Source organism: Schistosoma mansoni, chromosome W, assembly GCF_000237925.1.
Source record: "Schistosoma mansoni strain Puerto Rico chromosome W, complete genome".
NCBI classification, from domain to species: domain Eukaryota; kingdom Metazoa; phylum Platyhelminthes; class Trematoda; order Strigeidida; family Schistosomatidae; genus Schistosoma; species Schistosoma mansoni.
In genome coordinates, this window is record NC_031502.1 from 1,769,937 (window position 1) to 1,789,800 (window position 19,864).

A 19,864-nucleotide genomic window follows, 5' to 3' on the forward strand; every position below is an offset into this window, starting at 1 on the left:
AGTTTCACTGTGATCCTATTTGTTATTGCTATGTTAATGAATATACAGTTAGTTCTGACCGTTAATCTACAGATTTCTACATATACATGCTTATTAATAATCATCTTCTGAAACTGTTATTTGTCAGTCATCATATACGGGCTGAATAATACTTAATTAGTTGTACTGTGACTAATGATTTTAAGGGCTGAGAGGCATCAACCTGTCCACTCACATTGTATGTCTGCCAAATTTTATTTGTGAAATATGCGCGCTGTCGGAAACGACACTCTGTTTCTCCTGGGTAATGAAGTTATGGGCCGCGAAAACCTATACCGAGTGGGCAAGGATAAAGACCTCGTCGTTAGTAATCTTGTAAAATCAGGAGATGAATCTATCTTCCCAAGATGTTTGTGAGAACGTCATCTTTTATTCGTCTACAAAAAAACTGTGATACTACCTAGCTCTTGAATGGTGATGAAAATCGTTTGTTAAACTATACGGTACATTTTACCTTGAATTCTGTTAGACTAATAAGTTAGTCAATGGTGGACATGTGCAAACAGATACAAACTGTGGTTTTCAATTCTATAGCAAAACACGACAGACTTGATGAATTGAGTGTAATACTGATACTCATGTCCTCCTTCTCCATGATTCTTCGATTATTATTTTGTCATATTATCAGTAGGTCAGTTTCATGAACACGATTCCGCTTCGCGCTTATTCTTTTTCGCGGTTTGTCTTCTCACACCCTTGCCTATGGAGTAGAAGTCAAGTGATTCTGGGAAAAACAATGCGTTTAGTATATGAATGTATATTTGAGTTCTAACCTAATCTATATAAACTAATTTGCATCACTACAAATAAGCTAATCGCATACCTGCAAACAAACAGAACAGAAAATATCAATCGAATCGTTATATATAACAATGTAGTAATGTTAGATAAATAAAATGTCAACCAAGAGGAATAGTTGTCCTTTTGCATGTTGTAACACCGTTTGGTAACCAACATGGTGTAATTCGCCGAATAATAGTTATGTGTTTGAAAGCGTTTTGTCGTAATTCAGCGATTTATTGGGTTGGTCGGTTAATATTTCAGAATTACCGATTTATGACAGGCCTGAATTAAGAAGCATTGATTAAAGACTGATGTCTTCATTTCGCTGGTGATGCAATAAATGACTAACATTTATACTAAAATTTGCATAATTCTTTTCAATTAACGTTTTCCAATATTCCATCAATAAAGCATGTGATAATTATGCAAAATTAGAGCCGTATTATTGACGAAATAGAGCATAATTTTAAAAACATACACGCTGTCGAAAACCACTATTTATTTTTCGTGCTTATGGCGTAATACTACGCGAAAGCATAAGACGAGTGAGTAAGGATTCAGAACCCGTCCTTCGTCACCTTGTGAAATTCGGGAATGAAACTAATTTCCGTAGATGTTCATGAGGACATCACATTTTTTTCGTGCACAAGAAGAAATCAGTTATCATACCATGAGCGTATGTCGTTCACACTAGTATTAAACCATGAGGAGAATGAGAGAGTTGAGATTTTGAAAATGAAATCTTTCTAGTAGGTGTGTGTTAAACTGCACAGATTTTGCACAGTATGAGAAATATTACTGTGAGTAGCAAAAAACACATGGACCACTACAATGAAAACACTATTTGTCTGTCTTCTTAGAGCATATTTCAGTAATTTACTATGAATAAAATACATAGAGATTCATTTCAATAACACTGAACAATTCATTATTTAACCTCTGTAAATACATTTCAAAGAGATGGAAGTGTTCAACATTAGTACCATGTTTGAAGTTGTAACAGCTCAGGTTGGTTGGTTAAGAGTTGACCCCAAACAACCAGGCATATGCCAAAACAGTATTGTTCAAGTATTCATTCACTTCCTTACTTTTTGTAAGCGTTATATTCCCTATTATCTTATATTGAATGTTGAGAGCCTTGGTTTGTCTGGACAGATAATCCCACGCTCCACTGTGACTGCGCGAAGATCGAAATAAAGACCTATTCACTAATTCTCTGGTTTCTTCTATCAATAGCACGAGGGTTACCTATAGGCACGAAAGTGGTGAGCCCTTTTTGAACACAAATTTAACCTCATTTCTGTTATTAAGTTTTTTTTTACTTAATCGTAAAAGTAGACCTGATTATCCGTAAACTAAGTTGAGTATATAACTAGTTCATTCCGTATTATCTTAAGTTATTCGTGTTATAGTAACCATTTTTCGTGCTAACTTTATTGCTATATTTGTCACATACCTCATGTCAGACTCAATAGAAACCCATAATCTGGAGGATTTGTCACCAGTGGAGATAGATACTGTTATGACTACGAAATCCCGACTTCCAGAATTTGATCGTAGTGATCCTGAGTTGTGGTTTGCTCAACTAGAGCATTATTTCACGAGACACAATATCAAATCTGAAGGGATTCGCTATAGAGACTTGTGTTCTATCCTTCCTCCTTCAGTCGCCAAAGAAGTCCGTGACTTGATTTTAGATCCACCATCACCACAACCATACACCATCTTAAGACGAGAGATAATGAACCGTTTATCATTATCAGATAGTCAAAGAATCCAAAGACTTTTTCAAGGTGAAACACTAGGTGATCGGTCGCCGTCACAGTTTTTGCGTCACCTCCAAGTGTTAAAGGGTGATAACACAGTGGGTGAAGCAGTCCTAAAACAAGGATGGATACAAGCTCTCCCATGCTACGTCCAACACTGTTTGGATGCACAAGATCCTGAAACCTCATTATCTCATTTAGCGCGTATAGCCGATAGAATAATGGAGAGAGGTCCTCCGACTGGACCAGGCACAATAAATCACACACAAAAAGTAGAATCAGAAAAAGACCCCGTCATAGAAGGACTCATTGCGAGTGTTAAGGGTCTCACTGAGGCTGTCACCAGAATGCAAATGGGTCATAGAAACAGGAGCAGGTCACCACAACGACCACGATCCAAGTCACAAAACAGGTCACAAATGTCCAGACAACCTGGGCAGTTTTGTTGGTACCATTGGAAGTTTGGTGTCAACTCAACCAAGTGCATGCAACCATGCGCCTGGCCTAAGCATAATTCTAAGACAGCGGGAAACGAGTAACCCCTCCCCAGGTCGCGACGACTGAGGAGGGGCGCCTAAACAGTCGCTTGTTTTATGTTAGAGACAGAAACTCTGGCTTATATTTCTTGGTGGATACTGGCGCTGCTCTTAGCATCATCCCTCAAATTAAAACTGAGATTAGTCGAGAAACATCATCAATTACACTTCAAGCTGCAAATAAAACTAAAATTGCGACATTTGGGCAGAAAAACTTAACCCTAGATTTGGGGTTCAGGAGGCAATTCCCTTGGGTTTTCACGGTAGCCGACTTAGATCTGGCAATACTAGGGATGGACTTTCTAGAGAGATACGAATTTCTAGTTGACACCAAGAAACGGCGATTAACACTAAAAGAAACTTCGTATTACACAAAAGGCAAAGAAAGTCACATCAGCTCTCTTAACTTGATTCAAACTCCTTCAGTAACAACAGCGAAATTCCAAGATATACTCGCGGAATTTCCAAACTTAACTAAACCAAACCCACAGCCTTCTAAAGACAAACTAAAAGTAAGTCACACTATCAAAACCGAAGGTGCACCGGTTTTTGCAAAACCCAGGAGACTAGCACCAGATAAGCTCAAAATCGCTAGGGCCGAGTTTGATTATATGCTACAACTGCGTATTATCCGTCCCTCTGATAGTCAATGGGCATCCCCTTTGCATATGGTCCCAAAGAAGAATGAAGGTGACTGGCGACCGTGCGGGGATTACAGAGCCCTCAACCGTCAAACCGTACCAGATAGGTACCCAATACCGCATATCCAAGATTTCACAAACGGTTTACAGGGTATGAACATATTCACTAAAATTGACTTAGTCAGGGCATATCACAATATCCCAGTGGCTGATGAAGATATCCCCAAGACAGCTATTACAACATCCTTTGGCTTATTCGAGTTTATACGCATGCCATTCGGCCTGAGAAATGCGGCACAGACATTTCAAAGATTCATAGACAATCTACTTCGAGATATGCCATTTGCGCAGGGGTATATAGACGACTTGTTAATTGCTAGCCCCGATTTGCAATCACACGAACAGCATGTAAAAACAGTGTTAAAAAGACTGGATGAACATGGAATAAACATACATCAAAGTAAGTGTGTTTTCGGTGTTCAAACTTTAGAATTTCTCGGTCACACAATAAGCCCAGAAGGGATTAAACCGATCAAAAAAGTAGACACCATTAAACAATACCCCATACCTAGTTCTCTAACACAACTGAGAAGTTTTCTAGGTCTAATTAACTTTTATCGCAGATTCATACCAGGTTGTGCACAATTAATGAAACCTTTGACAGATTCACTAAAAGGAAAACCAAAAGAATTCAAACTGTCTTCTGACGCTGTCGAAGCTATTAAACAGCTTAAAGATAAATTAGCTCAAGCAACTACGTTGGTGTATCCGAATTCTCTTTCCCTACTTGCTTTGATGGTGGATGCTTCAGATAAAGCAGTAGGCGGTACCCTTAACCAACTGGTTAAAAACGCCTGGAAACCAATTGCTTTCTTCTCAAAAAGACTCGCTCCAGCAGAGACAAGGTATTCTACCTTCGGGCGAGAACTTCTTGCAATCTACCTAACCATTAAACACTTCCGACACATGTTAGAAGGCAGGGAATTTATAGTCTTTACGGATCACAAACCACTAACGAATGCACTAGAAGCGAGAGCTGATAAATACTCACCTCGAGAAGTCCGACACCTTGACTATATATCACAGTTCACAAGCGATATCCGACATGTCAAAGGTCAGGACAATCAGGCGGCAGATGCTTTATCTAGGCTAGAAATAAACGTGCTACAGCAGTCTACAGTAAACTTCGAGACGTTGAGAAACGAACAGGAGCAGGATTTAGAATTACAAAACCTGCTTAAAACAAACAATTCAAGTCCTAATTTAAAACAGTTCCCATCACCTGTCGATGGTATTCTAATCTGCTGTGACACGACCAAGGCAATGCCGCGACCTTTCGTTCCCAAAAGTATGCGAAAGTTGATATATAATAACTTTCATTCTTTGTCTCATCCTGGCGCAAAAGCTTCAACAAAACTAATCAATGCCAGATATATATGGCCGAATTTACAGAAGGATGTACACAAATGGGTTAGAGAGTGTTCAGCATGTCAACAATCAAAGATAAATCGTCACACAAATTCACCCATAGGTGTTTTCTCACAACCAGATGCACGTTTTGCCCATGTGCATATCGACTTGGTAGGTCCTTTACCACGTTCAAACGGTTTTAATTATCTTTTTACATGCATAGATCGATTTACCAGATTCCCTATAGCCATCCCGATAACGGACATCACAGCGGAAACAGTAGCCAAAGTTTTCATGCAGAACTGGGTAACTATTTTTGGTACACCCATAACAATAACGACGGATAGAGGAGCGCAATTCGAATCCGAACTATTTAATAACTTGGCTAAACTTCTAGGCTCCAATAGGATACGCTGCACTGCATATCATCCTCAGGCTAATGGGATGGTAGAACGTTTTCACCGTCAGCTAAAAACCGCCCTTATATCTCACTCAAACCCCAATCAGTGGACAGAATTTCTACCGTTAGTTATGTTGGGAATACGAACATCTGTCAAAACTGACGCAGTGTTCAGCTGCGGAACTGGTTTTCGGAACAACTCTGAGACTACCAGGTGAATTTATTAACCCTAATACTAACAGTCAAAAACTTAATTTAGAAAATTATGTAGATCAACTGCGGGACCACATGTCTAAACTTAAGCCGATTAATACTCGTGAACAATCGCGCGCCGTATATATACCTAAAGACCTAAGCAATTGCACGCACGTCTGGATAAGATGTGACAAAATAAAAGCACCACTTAGTCCTCCATTTGAAGGTCCTTTCAAAGTCGTCTCAAGAAAATCTAAATATTTCGTGATAGAAAAACATGGAAACATCGACACAGTAAGTATTGATAGGCTAAAGCCGGATTATCTAGATCATGAACCACCATACGTGTTGTTGGATCGTTTAACTGACAAACCCATTACGGAATCGAAATGCAAAGATGATAAATCTTTACAAATGACTAAAACGGTTCGCTGGGCACATCCTATTAGTCAGTCAAGGATGTTGACAGTTTCGGCTGCAGGATAAAATCTAACCACGTAGCTAATCAGACCCTGCATCTACTTAAAAATAATTTTGTTTTCCTCATTCCGCCTCACATACAACTCTCCAGACCTTTTACCTTTGATATATAAGTGTTATGTTAAATATTTTTTTAAAATACTGGACACGTAAGCTAGGTATTCCGAAACGATGGCTGAGGATTTTAATCAAACTCATACAACTAACACTGGCAAATACAACGAATTCGAAAAGCAACCCAGGCGAGTTTTTTAATTTCTTTTTCTGGTTAATTAACTATGTTGGTTGTACTTCTTATATATCTGTATACATTTTTCTATAGTTAGCAGAGATGGATAGTGGCTAGCAGTGGAATCCAGGACGCGCGTTTCGTCCTATTTGAGACTCGTCAGCTGGATGTACCTGCATCTCAGAGTTGATGTTCACTCTGGGACTCGAACCCAGTACCCTCGCTTCAAACGCCATCGCGTTATCCACTCGGCCACTGTGTCCTGATAGCCACTTGCTTGTGCGATGGGGTGAAGTTTAAATTCACTTCGTATTACTTGTTTGGATCTTCCCAATGATGTTTTAGGACTGCAACTGGTCAGTCTCTAATTGCACAAGCAAGTGACTATCAGGACTTAGTGGCCGAGTAGATAACGCGATGGCGTTTGAAGCGAGGGTACTGGGTTCGAGTCCCAGAGTGAACATCAACTCTGAGATGCAGGTACATCCAGCTGACGAGTCTCAAATAGGACGAAACGCGCGTCCTGGATTCCACTGCTAGCCACTATCCATCTCTGCTAACCATGCTTGTGAATTAAGGTATATCGAGGCAATACGCACAGTATGCACATATGCCAAATAGAGACTGACCAGATGCAGTCCTAACAAAATCGATGGGAAGATCCAAACAAGTAATACGAAGTGAATTTTTCTATAGTATTATTATTAATACAAACAAAGAACTTGTACTGTTCCAATATGGCACTTTGACATATCAATCCGTCCTCTTGTTATCTTTCTCTCATATCTGAGCAACTTATGGCCAACAAACGTCGTATTGAAGGGGGCTTTGGTGAACAAAAACGCGGGCCCCACGCACTCGAACCTCTGCCCTCCTGAATTCTGGACCGTGTGCCTAGCCATTAGACCACATCAAACCACGGGGGAGTGACTGCAATTTTTCCTTTTATCGACTAATCATTCATAATACTAATGAGTAATAGGACTTACACACTTCTGAGGTGCAAACCAATTCGTTACTTAGATGAATTGACGAAATATTGCTTCAATATATCATGCACACCTAAATCAAACCAGAAAAGGGTATTTGACACAACTGTACTTGATCCGCATACTCCACACAATTTTTTATTTTTTTTTTGCTTCTTAATCGTATATTCGTTTCCGTTTTGTGGATTACTCTGATGCACCCTTAGTTACGCACCTAGTTGTAAAAGGCGGTCATCACTGGCTCAAGGTCATGCATTTGGTCGACTTTGTTAGAGTCCAACTTCTAGCAAGTTCACCCTTTTACATATATGCATTACAAAAGAGTATTTTTTTGTTGTTTTCATGGTTCTTCGTGCACAAGATGTCTACACTATGTCTATTTCCTTCCAGAATACCAATCCGTTCTGGAGGCCAAGCACTTACATGAACCGAACAATTATCAATTGCATTTATGTATTTCCATTTTGTATCTTATTATTTTATGCAGGCAGTGGAGCAGTTCTTCAGGTTTGCTTGATTTTCGCCATTACCTTTGAAGTAGACTCTTTTTTACTTTTTACTTGAGGGCGGCTCAAGAGGCAGGTGAGTAAACAACTGATAGCCGGTCTGAGCATGGAAAAATCGTACCTCACCAACATGGTGTTGAGTAGCCCGCTCGCGGCCTTTCCTCAGATATTCTTATTCCACATTCTCACACTTTCTCTTGAAAGCACGCAGCAAACCGTCAGCGATAGTTGTAGAAAAGATCACATGCTACAAAATAGGATGACAAGCTAGTAAATGAAGAGACATCCATGGACTATCATTGAAAGCGTTAGTCGTAACTGATTGTAAGTCAAATAGTGAGCGAGTTGATAATTTCGCCTTGGGATGAGAAATAGAACGGTGTTATCGATAGATAGGTTAATCGAACCGACGTTCCTACGGAAGTCGATTCTAGGGGGAAGCTGATGTAACAGCTCAGGTTGGTTGGTTAAGAGTAGACCCCAAACAACCAAGCATATACCAAAACAGTATTGTTCAAGTATTCATTCACTTCCTTACTTTTTGTAAGCGTTATATTCCCTATTATCTTATATTGAATGTTGAGAGCCTTGGTTTGTCTGGACAGATAATCCCACGCTCCACTGTGACTGCGCGAAGATCGAAATAAAGACCTATTCACTAATTCTCTGGTTTCTTCTATCAATAGCACGAGGGTTACCTATAGGCACGAAAAAGTATCAAGTTTGTTATTACGAAACGCGTACTATATTATTTACGTTTTCATCATTATAACTTTTGTTTATTCTAAATTGCGACTTCTATCTACCAAGGATGAGTTTCAGGTTCCCTGAAACGCTATATAATATCACTCAATGCAGTTTTTGTGTCGTCGACATTTCATTTCCTTTCACTGCTTTTTTGTGTGAATCGAGTTTCTTCAATGATGCACTCAGAAATAAACCTGAAAACTGCGTATTATTAGTCATGACACACGTCTGAATTACTCATACTTTGAACTATAGCAGCTCAGATACAATTGAGTTTGTTTACATCTAATTCAGCTAAGCCCTTTCGTTAACTTATTTAATGGACAGTCATTCATACAATAACAACCTATCTATACCATTGTACTTTTATTATATACGCTTGAACATTGCTTACCGCCCACGCATGTATTCATTCCGCTAGCATTATTATTATTCGCTTATTTGATCCGATGATTCATGCATTTCCACTTATATATATATGTACATTTTTATCCTGTTAACTACTTGCCCTGCTTGCTCTCTGCTCTGCACTACGCTACACCGTACTGTACATGCTCACTCATTCATTCGGCTCTACGGCACTGCTCTTTCATGCTTGCTTGACGTACCTGTAATATTGGATAACTGTGTGTGGTTCAGTAATAAACGCGATCAACCCTTCGTATTCGTCTTCTGATTTATACATCGTTAGGACGTTGTCGAGTAACGGTTATCAAGACGAACAATATACGAAGCTTAGGGATAGTACCGAATATCGACCACCACAGAATTGGAAGCCTCGCCGAGCGATCACAAAACAATTTTCGACGATATAATCTAATCCCGAAAATTCAAAGCGCTGCGTCTCAAATCGGATTATTATCTGTACCATAATCATACTTGTGGATTTATTAGATTCTAACTCACAAACATTGAACTTAACGATTATATTCATACTAAATAACGATCATTCACAAACAATTGATATATTGGTGCAATTTAGTAAGTCTGTTCCATTTTATAAATTGTACCATTAATTATTATCATTGTTTTTGTTCGTCCTTTCTACTTTGTGGGATTTACATCATATTTGTGTACTACTCAAAAATTTTTTTTGTAAGCATTTCTTCCGAAAACACTATGTCAAGTGTACAGCAAACTTCGTCCGTGAGAACTCTTAACCTTCCAGTCCCATCTTTTAAGGTCACCGACCCTCAGCTGTGGTTCATTAGACTCGAAAACTATTTTCTGGCTAGTCGTATTAACTTACAAAGAGATAAATTCGGCATCACAAGCACTCTCCTCCCAGGCGAAGTAGCAGAAAGCGTACGAGAGGCGTTATCTAAACCGGATACTGAAAGGCCATACGATGTACTAAAGCAGGCAGTAATTAAAGCAGTCGCACTAAGTGACCAACAAGCTGTTGAGCAGCTTCTCAACCAGGTACAAATGGGGGATAGAACTCCATCACAGTTAAAAACTCATATGAAAAGTCTACTAGGTGATAGAAAAATAGACAATAACTTATTTTATCAACTGTGGCTTCGCCGACTCCCGTCCAGTATTCAGCAAATCTTAGCTGTTGGAGATACTGACGCTGACATAGACAACATAGCGAAAATAGCTGATAGAATATACGAAAGAGTAAAGCAAGCAAGCCCTCAATCACACAGCGTGACAGTAGACGATAGAATCAGTACTCTGCAGAAGGAGATGGATGTTTTATGCCGCAAGCTCACAGAGTTGACCCAGAGCGAGTGACCACGAAAATTATCACGAGATGGCACGCACGGGAGAAGCCGATCAGCTTCCAGAAGACGCGCAACTCTGCTGATATGTTGGTATCATCAAATGTATGGTTACAGAGCAAGAAAATGCTTACAACCTTGTAGATTTAGCACGGCAAGTAAGCGGTACCCTCGGTTGTCCATGGCAACGCCTGCAGCGAACATAAAACCCTTAAATAGCCGCCTATTTTATATACAGGACCGAATGACAGGCACTCAGTTCTTGGTGGACATGGGAACTGAAATTAGCGTAGTACCCCCAGTATGTGACGACAAAAGAAAACTTAACAGGTCATTAGTTCTAAAAGCAGCGAATAAATCAGATATCAAAACATATGGCAAACGAAGATTGTCCTTAAATTTCGGACGAGGCGCGACATACCGCTGGGATTTTGTCATAGCAGACGTATCGGTACCTATAATAGGCATCGATTTCTTATGCAATTTCGATTTACTAATCGACTCACGGCGCCACAGACTCATAAACGGTACTCATACTACTTCCATTAGAGGAACACTTACAGAATCTGTTTCTATGAATCTAGTGGTAGATAAAAGCCGCAACGACCCACGCAAATTATTGTTAAACGAGTTTCCAGAGCTTTTAAAAGTAACGTACAGTAAAACGGATCACAAGCATTCTATACAACACCATATTGTAACCAACGGGCCACCGGTTAATGCAAGGCCAAGAAGATTAGACCCAAAAAGGCTAGCAATAGCAAAGCAGGAATTCGACAAGTTAATGAAGCTAGGCATAATAAGGCCTTCGAACAGCTTGTGGGCATCCCCGTTACACATGGCTCCGAGAAATAACGGAGAATTAAGGCCATGTGGAGACTATCGAGCACATAACAAACAAACAATGGCCGATAGATACCCTATACCACACATCCATGATTTTACCTACAGTATAGAAGGTGCTACAGTATTCTCGAAGATTGACTTAGTTAGAGCGTATTATCACATCCCGGTCGCTCCACAAGACATATCAAAAACAGCGGCAACAACCCCTTTTGGGCCATATGAATTCTTACGCATGCCTTGCGGATTGACTAATGCAGCACAAACATTTCAAAGATTTATTGACCAGGTCATCAGAGGCTTACCTGGAGTATACGCATACATAGATGATTTACTAGTAGCCAGCTCCACTATGGACGAGCACATACAACAACTACGACAATTATTCGCGCGACTAAGAGATCATAGTATTTCCATAAACATTGAGAAGTGTGAGTATGGAAAAGGATCCTTACAGTTCCTTGGACACATGGTAACTTCTCAAGGTATCACACCGATCTCTACAGAAATCGATACCATCAGAGACTATCCGTTGCCCGATACACGAAATAAATTACGACGATTTCTGGGACAAATAAATTATTACAGACGTTTTATTCCGAATTGTGCGGCAATACTTCAACCACTGACCGATGCGTTACGGTTACACTCTCGGACATTCCAATTTTCAGCAGAGGCAATACAGGCTTTCGAGAACATTAAGAAGGCACTCAACAAAAAGACGACACTAGCTAGAAGAAAGAGCGAAACACCATTAGCTATCATGACAGATGCATCGAATGTGGCCGGTAGGAGCTGTTTTACAACAGTTAGTAAATGGCACAGGGGAACCGCTTTCATTCTTCTCAAAGCGACCGAATCCTACGCAAACGAGATATATTACTTTCGGAAGAGAATTGCTAGCAATTTACTTGGTAATAAAACATTTTTGACATATGGTAGAAGGCATAAATTTTACTGTTTACACGGACAATAAACCACTCACGAACGCACTAAGCGCAAAGCAAGATAATTACTCTCCAAGGGAGATCAGACAGTTAGAGTTTATTTCCCAGTTCACTTCTGATATACGATATATTAAAGGCCAAGAAAACGAAGTAGCTGACGCACTATCAAGAACGACGATAAACACTCTCTTCCAATCCTAAATCGATTACCACGAGTTAGCTGCATTACAAAACATAGATGTCGAGTTAAACAGACTGAAGTCTGACAATACAACCTCTCTGGTACTCAAAGAAACTTCAATCGAAAAAATGAGTATTATGTGCGATATTTCTACGGGCCGACCAAGACCATTTATATCGAAGCCTCTAAGACGAAAGGTTTTCGACACTATACATAACATATCACATCCTGGGATAAAGGCCACAATCAAATTAATCAGCGAACGTTTTGTATGGCCAAGTACGAATCGGGATGTTCGTAATTGGACGCGATCTTGCATAAAATGCCAAAAGTTAAGGTACATCGTCATACCAGTTCCGCAATAGGTCCTTTTCGTCATCCGGATAGCAGATTAGAGCAAATACATATTGAGATTGTAGGACCACTGCCGATTTCAAACGGCTTTAGTCATATTTTTACCTGCATTGATAGAATTACGCAATGGCCTGTAGCAGTACCCATAAAAGACATTTCGGCCGAAACTATAGCCAAAACCTTAGTAGAGCATTGGATCTCTCATTATGGTGTGCCTGCACATATTACAACCGATCGAGGAGCCCAATTTGAGAGCCACCTCTTTCAACAACTCACTGAACTCCTAGGAATCAAGCGTATTCGGACAACATCCTACCATCCGATGGCGAATGGTATGATAAAGAGATTACATCGGCAACTCAAAGCCTCTCTCACATCTGTTATCAACAATAACGATTAGGCCAGCAAGCTCCTATTAGTCATGTTAGGTTTAAGATCAACAATTAAACAAGATATAGGATGTTGCCCAGCAGAGTTGGTTTATGGAACCACTTTACGTCTTCCAGGAGAATTTTTCACCTCAGGTAAAAGTGTTCCAACTGATTAAGCCAACTATGTACAACGTCTAAAGCAGCAGATGAGTAATCTAAGAGTAACACTTCCGAGGCAACACCAACAACGTGTGTATATACCAAAACAACTGAGCGACAGTACCCATGTGTTTATCAGAAGGGATAATATGCAGCGTCCCTTACAACCGGCTTACGATGGTCCATTTAAAGTTATTAGAAGAAATGATAAAACTATTACAGTAGATAAAGCCGGAAAAACGGATGTAATTAGCATAGACCGAGTCAAACCAGCTTTTATCGAAACTGACGATCAGCCAGTACATACAGATCATTCGAAGATCGTCGAGTCACCGAAATGTGAGTCTCAATCATCAACGACATCAACGAACAAAAACAAAGAGAATCCAGTAACAACAGCATATGGTCGAAGAGTAAGATGGCCTCAATGATACATAGCTACGATTTTGAACTAATAATTTCTTTCGCATCTTCAGATGTAAATTTCTTTCCTCTTCGTTTTGTATGTGTACATCGAAAGCTTTAATTTATCTATTATTATAGTCAACAAATTTTGCATATTCCAATGTCAATGTATATAAATCTCTAAAAACACTAACACATTATTTTGATCTGTTATTTTATCTGGCCTCACGCACATATACGAACTCAAACTTACACGTATTTGTAGTAGCTTACACGATAGTTCTATCATACATCTTAATTTCATAAATTTTGATATTTACTGTCCTGTTAAGTTTACCATTTTTTTTTATTCGCAAACACAGACACTATTTTGCATCCATGTTTGCTGAGGGGGAGCTATTATAGCAACTCAGATACAATTGAGTTTGTTTACATCTAATTCAGCTAAGCCCTTTCGTTAACTTATTTAATGGACAGTCATTCATACAATAACAACCTATCTATACCATTGTACTTTTATTATATACGCTTGAACATTGCTTACCGCCCACGCATGTATTCATTCCGCTAGCATTATTATTATTCGCTTATTTGATCCGATGATTCATGCATTTCCACTTATATATATATGTACATTTTTATCCTGTTAACTACTTGCCCTGCTTGCTCTCTGCTCTGCACTACGCTACACCGTACTGTACATGCTCACTCATTCATTCGGCTCTACGGCACTGCTCTTTCATGCTTGCTTGACGTACCTGTAATATTGGATAACTGTGTGTGGTTCAGTAATAAACGCGATCAACCCTTCGTATTCGTCTTCTGATTTATACATCGTTAGGACGTTGTCGAGTAACGGTTATCAAGACGAACAATATACGAAGCTTAGGGATAGTACCGAATATCGACCACCACAGAATTGGAAGCCTCGCCGAGCGATATTTCCGCATCTGTGCGGCCATACAATCTCAGACTTCAAATCGCTCCATTTCAAACAGTAATTTAGCAAGGTTGTAAAGAGTATGAAGAGATTAACACACTTGTTAGGAAGCAAAGTGTTGGTAAAATTATCACAAAATTTAACACGATATAATTAATAATTAGCATTACCGACTCGTACGCCTGGAATGGTGGAAGAAACTGCTGAAAACAACAATACCACAAAATAACATTGAATTCACATATCAATGAGTTTTTGTTCAAGATATTCTCACAACGAAAGATATATATGGTGATGGAAGAATGATTATGTTAAAAACATTTGGGAAGATGAATGAACTAGGAGAAATAAAGATAAATCATAATAGGTGGTCGCCACGTAAATTCAATGAAATCCATAATTTACACGTTTTGAGGAGGATGACATCTCACGAAACGTAAAGACTTTGATGTTTATACATGGTGACGAAATTGTTAAATAACATGTAGCAGTAAGCGAATAAATGCACAGCTCAAAATGTCTGAATGTTACCATAAATCTATCAACACGAATGCACAACAGGTAGAGGAAATGCGTAATCGCCTTGAGTGATTCGACAAAATTTAGCATTATCAAATTAAATATTAGGACGGTTTTACATCCTATGATGTTTCTGGATATTTTATCCGTCACACATTTTAAGCATTCTGTTTTGATGTGTATATTAACCCGCTGGCTAGAAAAGAACTCATGCTCGATGGTCCATTTGTAGCTTCATTTCTGATCATCATTATATCACAATTCATCTCAAGTAACTTAATCATCTTTTGATTGGATTATACTTAATTGTAAAATGCAAACGAAGCCTCCAACGAACAGAATAGCATACATAGAAGGTTCCAAGTCGCTGAATAATGATTATGCTTGCAGTGACAGTCATCAGTTATTTTTATTTCACCGTCACAATTTCAGCATTTTCGTCTGTCATGATTACAGTTGATCTGATACTAAGAACGCTAAAGAAAGCGAAATGCAATCATTTTATAACAACTACCTTCCTAAAGATGAATTAATTTGAGTGATATGAGTGTCAATGAACTTACTGGGCACGACAGTTGTATAATTGTCAGACGCTTCTGGAAAGTTTACAACAAAATTGTAGGTAATACGATCTGTAAAAATATAAGAAATTTACTGAAAACATGCCTCTAAAAATTACTGAACAATGATTATGTGTGTTAATGGAAGTGACCAGAATTTTTTACTGAGTATTTAAATGCTGTTGGTCTCTTGGTTCACATCATGCACTATCATTGACACGAATTACTTGTGAGCCAGTTGGTTTGAAAGGGGCCAATCTTGGTTAAGTCATCGTTCTATGGCATTATTTAAGTGAAGTTGTTTTATGAAATGTCTGCAACGGTAGCAACTCATATGCATATTTATTTCCAATGGAGCATTTGCCATTTAGTTCAAAATCTACATTCCAATTTCGAAGGAACTTCCCTTTTCGTATGTTGCATTAGTGCCTCTCAAGTGACAGGGATAGATGCTTCACTTGATGGGTAAGCAATGCCCGTTAGCCTTAAGAAAGTGGACTAGGTCCACCAAACGACTGCTGTATTTTAACATGACAAAATACGTAAGTTAATGCAGACACAAATTCATTCGAATAGTTATCTGTCGATCTGTATAAGACCAAGCTCACCTGATTCCTCTTCATCAAAGCTTAACACCGATGCTGAAACAGTAGAAAAATAGACTCATTATCTTTTGTGATCAGATACAGAGAAAATTTCTATTTGTTAGCAATAATCCATGCATTGAACACTGGAGTAATAAAAACTTACAGAACCATCTCTTCATGGCAGCTGGACCATTTCCGTAAAACAAATGTTAGAGATTTATTTCCTAATAAAAGTTATGAAGCACTTTGTGTTTTTACTAAAATCTTGTTCATTAGATCACTGGAAAACGCTAATTTGTTTATTATCTTCAAATGAATTCACAACTGCATTTCTATATTCAGTGTTCACTTAAATGTTTTATTTGCGAAATAACTGTGCTTTGTTATAACTTCTAAAGTCATCTTGAATGGCATCATATATTCTCATGGAGATACACAAACAGACTATTCAGTGTGCTTACATAACAAACAGCTACTTACCATACCAATTAGAAAAGAACCCTCCTGATGATCCATCCATTGCATTTAAAATTAAGACAATATCAAATCAACTTCTTAAACAAGATTTCATCATTTTTTTCAAAAGTATGAAATGTGTCTGGAAAACGTAAAGAAACGTCTGTGTTCTAACGTGAAGTTGTTTATTCACACTTTATTGTGTGGAGAATTTTTGGTTCAACACATTCAATATTCACATAATAGTGCTTCATTCATCGAGCTAACAGAGTGTGCTATTATTTTCGGTGTTTCGTGCTTCTCCATGCAGTGTAAATCGAGCAGATACATATCTGAAAAAACCAATTGCACAATGAGATAATACACGATGAAATACGATTAAGGTACCATGATGTTTACCATTTGTTGACTGTGTGATCTGACTGTCCACAGAACGGAACGACGTACAATTGCTTCACTCTGGTGTTATAATGCACCCCATGTGGTCAACGATGATGTTATGATGTCATGGAATAATTCACACCATATGTATTCACATGACTTCATTCGTACTGAAGCAAACTCACCAGTCACATCGTTTGTCATATCTTCGCTATTGTCTGTGAGGAGATATATCAAATGCTTATGTGTCTGTGTAAATCTCCATACATCCTGCTTATAGGAATTGAGTGCGTGTCAAGTGTTTATGTTGACCATGTTATGTTCATGTGTTTGTGAGTTTATTATTATCACGTTGATGTGTTTGTGAAATGAGAGATTGCTTGATATACGTGCATTAGAAATTTCACCTGATTATATGATACTGTGAATGCATCTGTATTCACTCTAATTCAATGGAGTAGTTTGATCACGTTTTCACAAAAGTTAACAAATTACAGAAATTACGGAACATTACCATGTTGTGGTGTTGAGGTTGTGGAATCTGCACACAAAATGAGAAATGAAGAATGATCACACGTTATGTCACTCAATATAAAGCACTCGTTCAGTTGAACCAACAACAATATCAAGCAAGATAACAATGCTAGATAGAGCATGAGACGAGTCTATTAACGAAATAGGTTAATGTTACTGGTAGATCAAGATACCAGTGAAATCAATGAGTTTTGCAATTGAGAGAAGATGGTCATGATAATCATCGTCGCATCTCGGTGATTATTCGATCGTTTCAATTGCCAGTGAAACAACTCGAACAGTCACTTAACAATGTTACACATTTGTGCACCACTCATCGCCTCATGAATTTGCAACTGTGAATAATGGAATGTCACTCATTATTATTTGAGAAGAAATGCGTTTGAAGTGATTCATGTTGGTGATGTGATGATTGTGTTGAATTTGTATTGTGTAGTGGTTTCCTTGAAATATGTGAAAGGGAAACACGTCATATGGATATTGAAGTGGAGTGGAGCCAGTGACATTCAGTGGAATAATTTGTCACACTCAATTGTCTGCAGATTTCAGGCTTCCAAATCATTCCTCATGCACATTAGAGTGTGTCATTCATCACGTTAACCGAGTGTGCTATTATTTTCGGTGTTTCGTGATTCTCCAATCAGTGTGAAGCGAGCACATACATATCTGACGGAACCACTTACACAATGAGATAATACACGATGAAATACGATTAAGATAGCATGATGTTTACCATTTGTTGACTGTGTGATCTGACTGTCCACAGAACGGAACGACGTACAATTGCTTCACTCTGGTGTTATAATGCACCCCATGTGGTCAACGATGATGTTATGATGTCATGGAATAATTCACACCATATGTATTCACATGACTTCATTCGTACTGAAGCAAACTCACCAGTCACATCGTTTGTCATATCTTCGCTATTGTCTGTGAGGAGATATATCAAATGCTTATGTGTCTGTGTAAATCTCCATACATCCTGCTTATAGGAATTGAGTGCGTGTCAAGTGTTTATGTTGACCATGTTATGTTCATGTGTTTGTGAGTTTGTTATTATCACGTTGATGTGTTTGTGAAATGAGAGATTGCTTGATATACGTGCATTAGAAATTTCACCTGATTATATGATACTGTGAATGCATCTGTATTCACTCTAATTCAATGGAGTAGTTTGATCACGTTTTCACAAAAGTTAACAAATTACAGAAATTACGGAACATTACCATGTTGTGGTGTTGAGGTTGTGGAATCTGCACACAAAATGAGAAATGAAGAATGATCACACGTTATGTCACTCAATATAAAGCACTCGTTCAGATGAACCAACAACAATATCAAGCGAGATAACAATGCTAGATAGAGCATGAGACGAGTCTATTAACGAAATAGGTTAATGTTACTGGTAGATCAAGCTATCAGTGAAATCAATCAATTTTGGAATTGGGAGAAGATGGTCATTATAATAATCGTCGCATCTAGGTGATGATTTGTCTCTTTTATATTTGCTAATGGGACAATTCAAGCAGACCTTTAACAATGCTAAACATCTGTACACTACCAGTCTTTTCTTATATTCAGAAATTTTTTGTAGTTGATGTTTTAATGCGCATGAAAAAACGTTATGTGTGTATTTTTGAAGCGTATCACGATGAAAATATAATACGTTGATCTTTCCAAACGTATATTACGCTAATAATATTTAGGAGAAATATATTTTGTGCATTTAATACAGACATTTTTTTTTTCTATGAAATGTCGTGCTGTTTTTAGTACTTTAATTGGCATAGTATGTAATGAATGAATATGATCATCAACAATTAATTTCTTTTGGCAATCACATGACCTGTAATATCTGAATTGATCAATCATTTAGGATGTAGATGTATCTAGATCATTTTTATCCTGTGCGGACGATTTTGTTCATATGTGAACAATCTCGCTACACGACGCGATTTATATGTACTGGTGTGTTTGTAAGTTTCATGATTTCTGTAGATTGAGTCACAGGATGTATGTTTGGCTATTGTGAGCGACTTTTATGCAACCAGTCATATACGTAATTTGATCAGACAGTATTTCACCGATTCTTATGAGATGATTCATATCAACATATATTTTACAATATCTATTCACATCAGCGTTCATTACTGCCCATCACAATGGTAGTTAAACA

General features: G+C 38.3%; 1 protein-coding gene and 1 non-coding gene across 2 annotated transcripts; one reads left to right on the plus strand and one right to left on the minus strand.

Moving 5' to 3' along the window:
• Positions 1–2,281: 2,281 nt before the first annotated feature.
• Positions 2,282–3,127, plus strand: Smp_157030 (hypothetical protein; the record flags this gene model as incomplete). The annotated part of the gene is given in 3 exon segments (XM_018799889.1): positions 2,282–2,466; positions 2,490–2,505; positions 2,510–3,127. Coding segments are annotated over 3 exon segments (819 nt in total).
• A 3,543-nt stretch (positions 3,128–6,670) lies between these two features.
• Smp_tRNA_02423_Pseudo_TTG.1.1 lies at positions 6,671–6,742 on the minus strand. Its single transcript has one exon. It is a non-coding gene (tRNA).
• Positions 6,743–19,864: the final 13,122 nt, after the last annotated feature.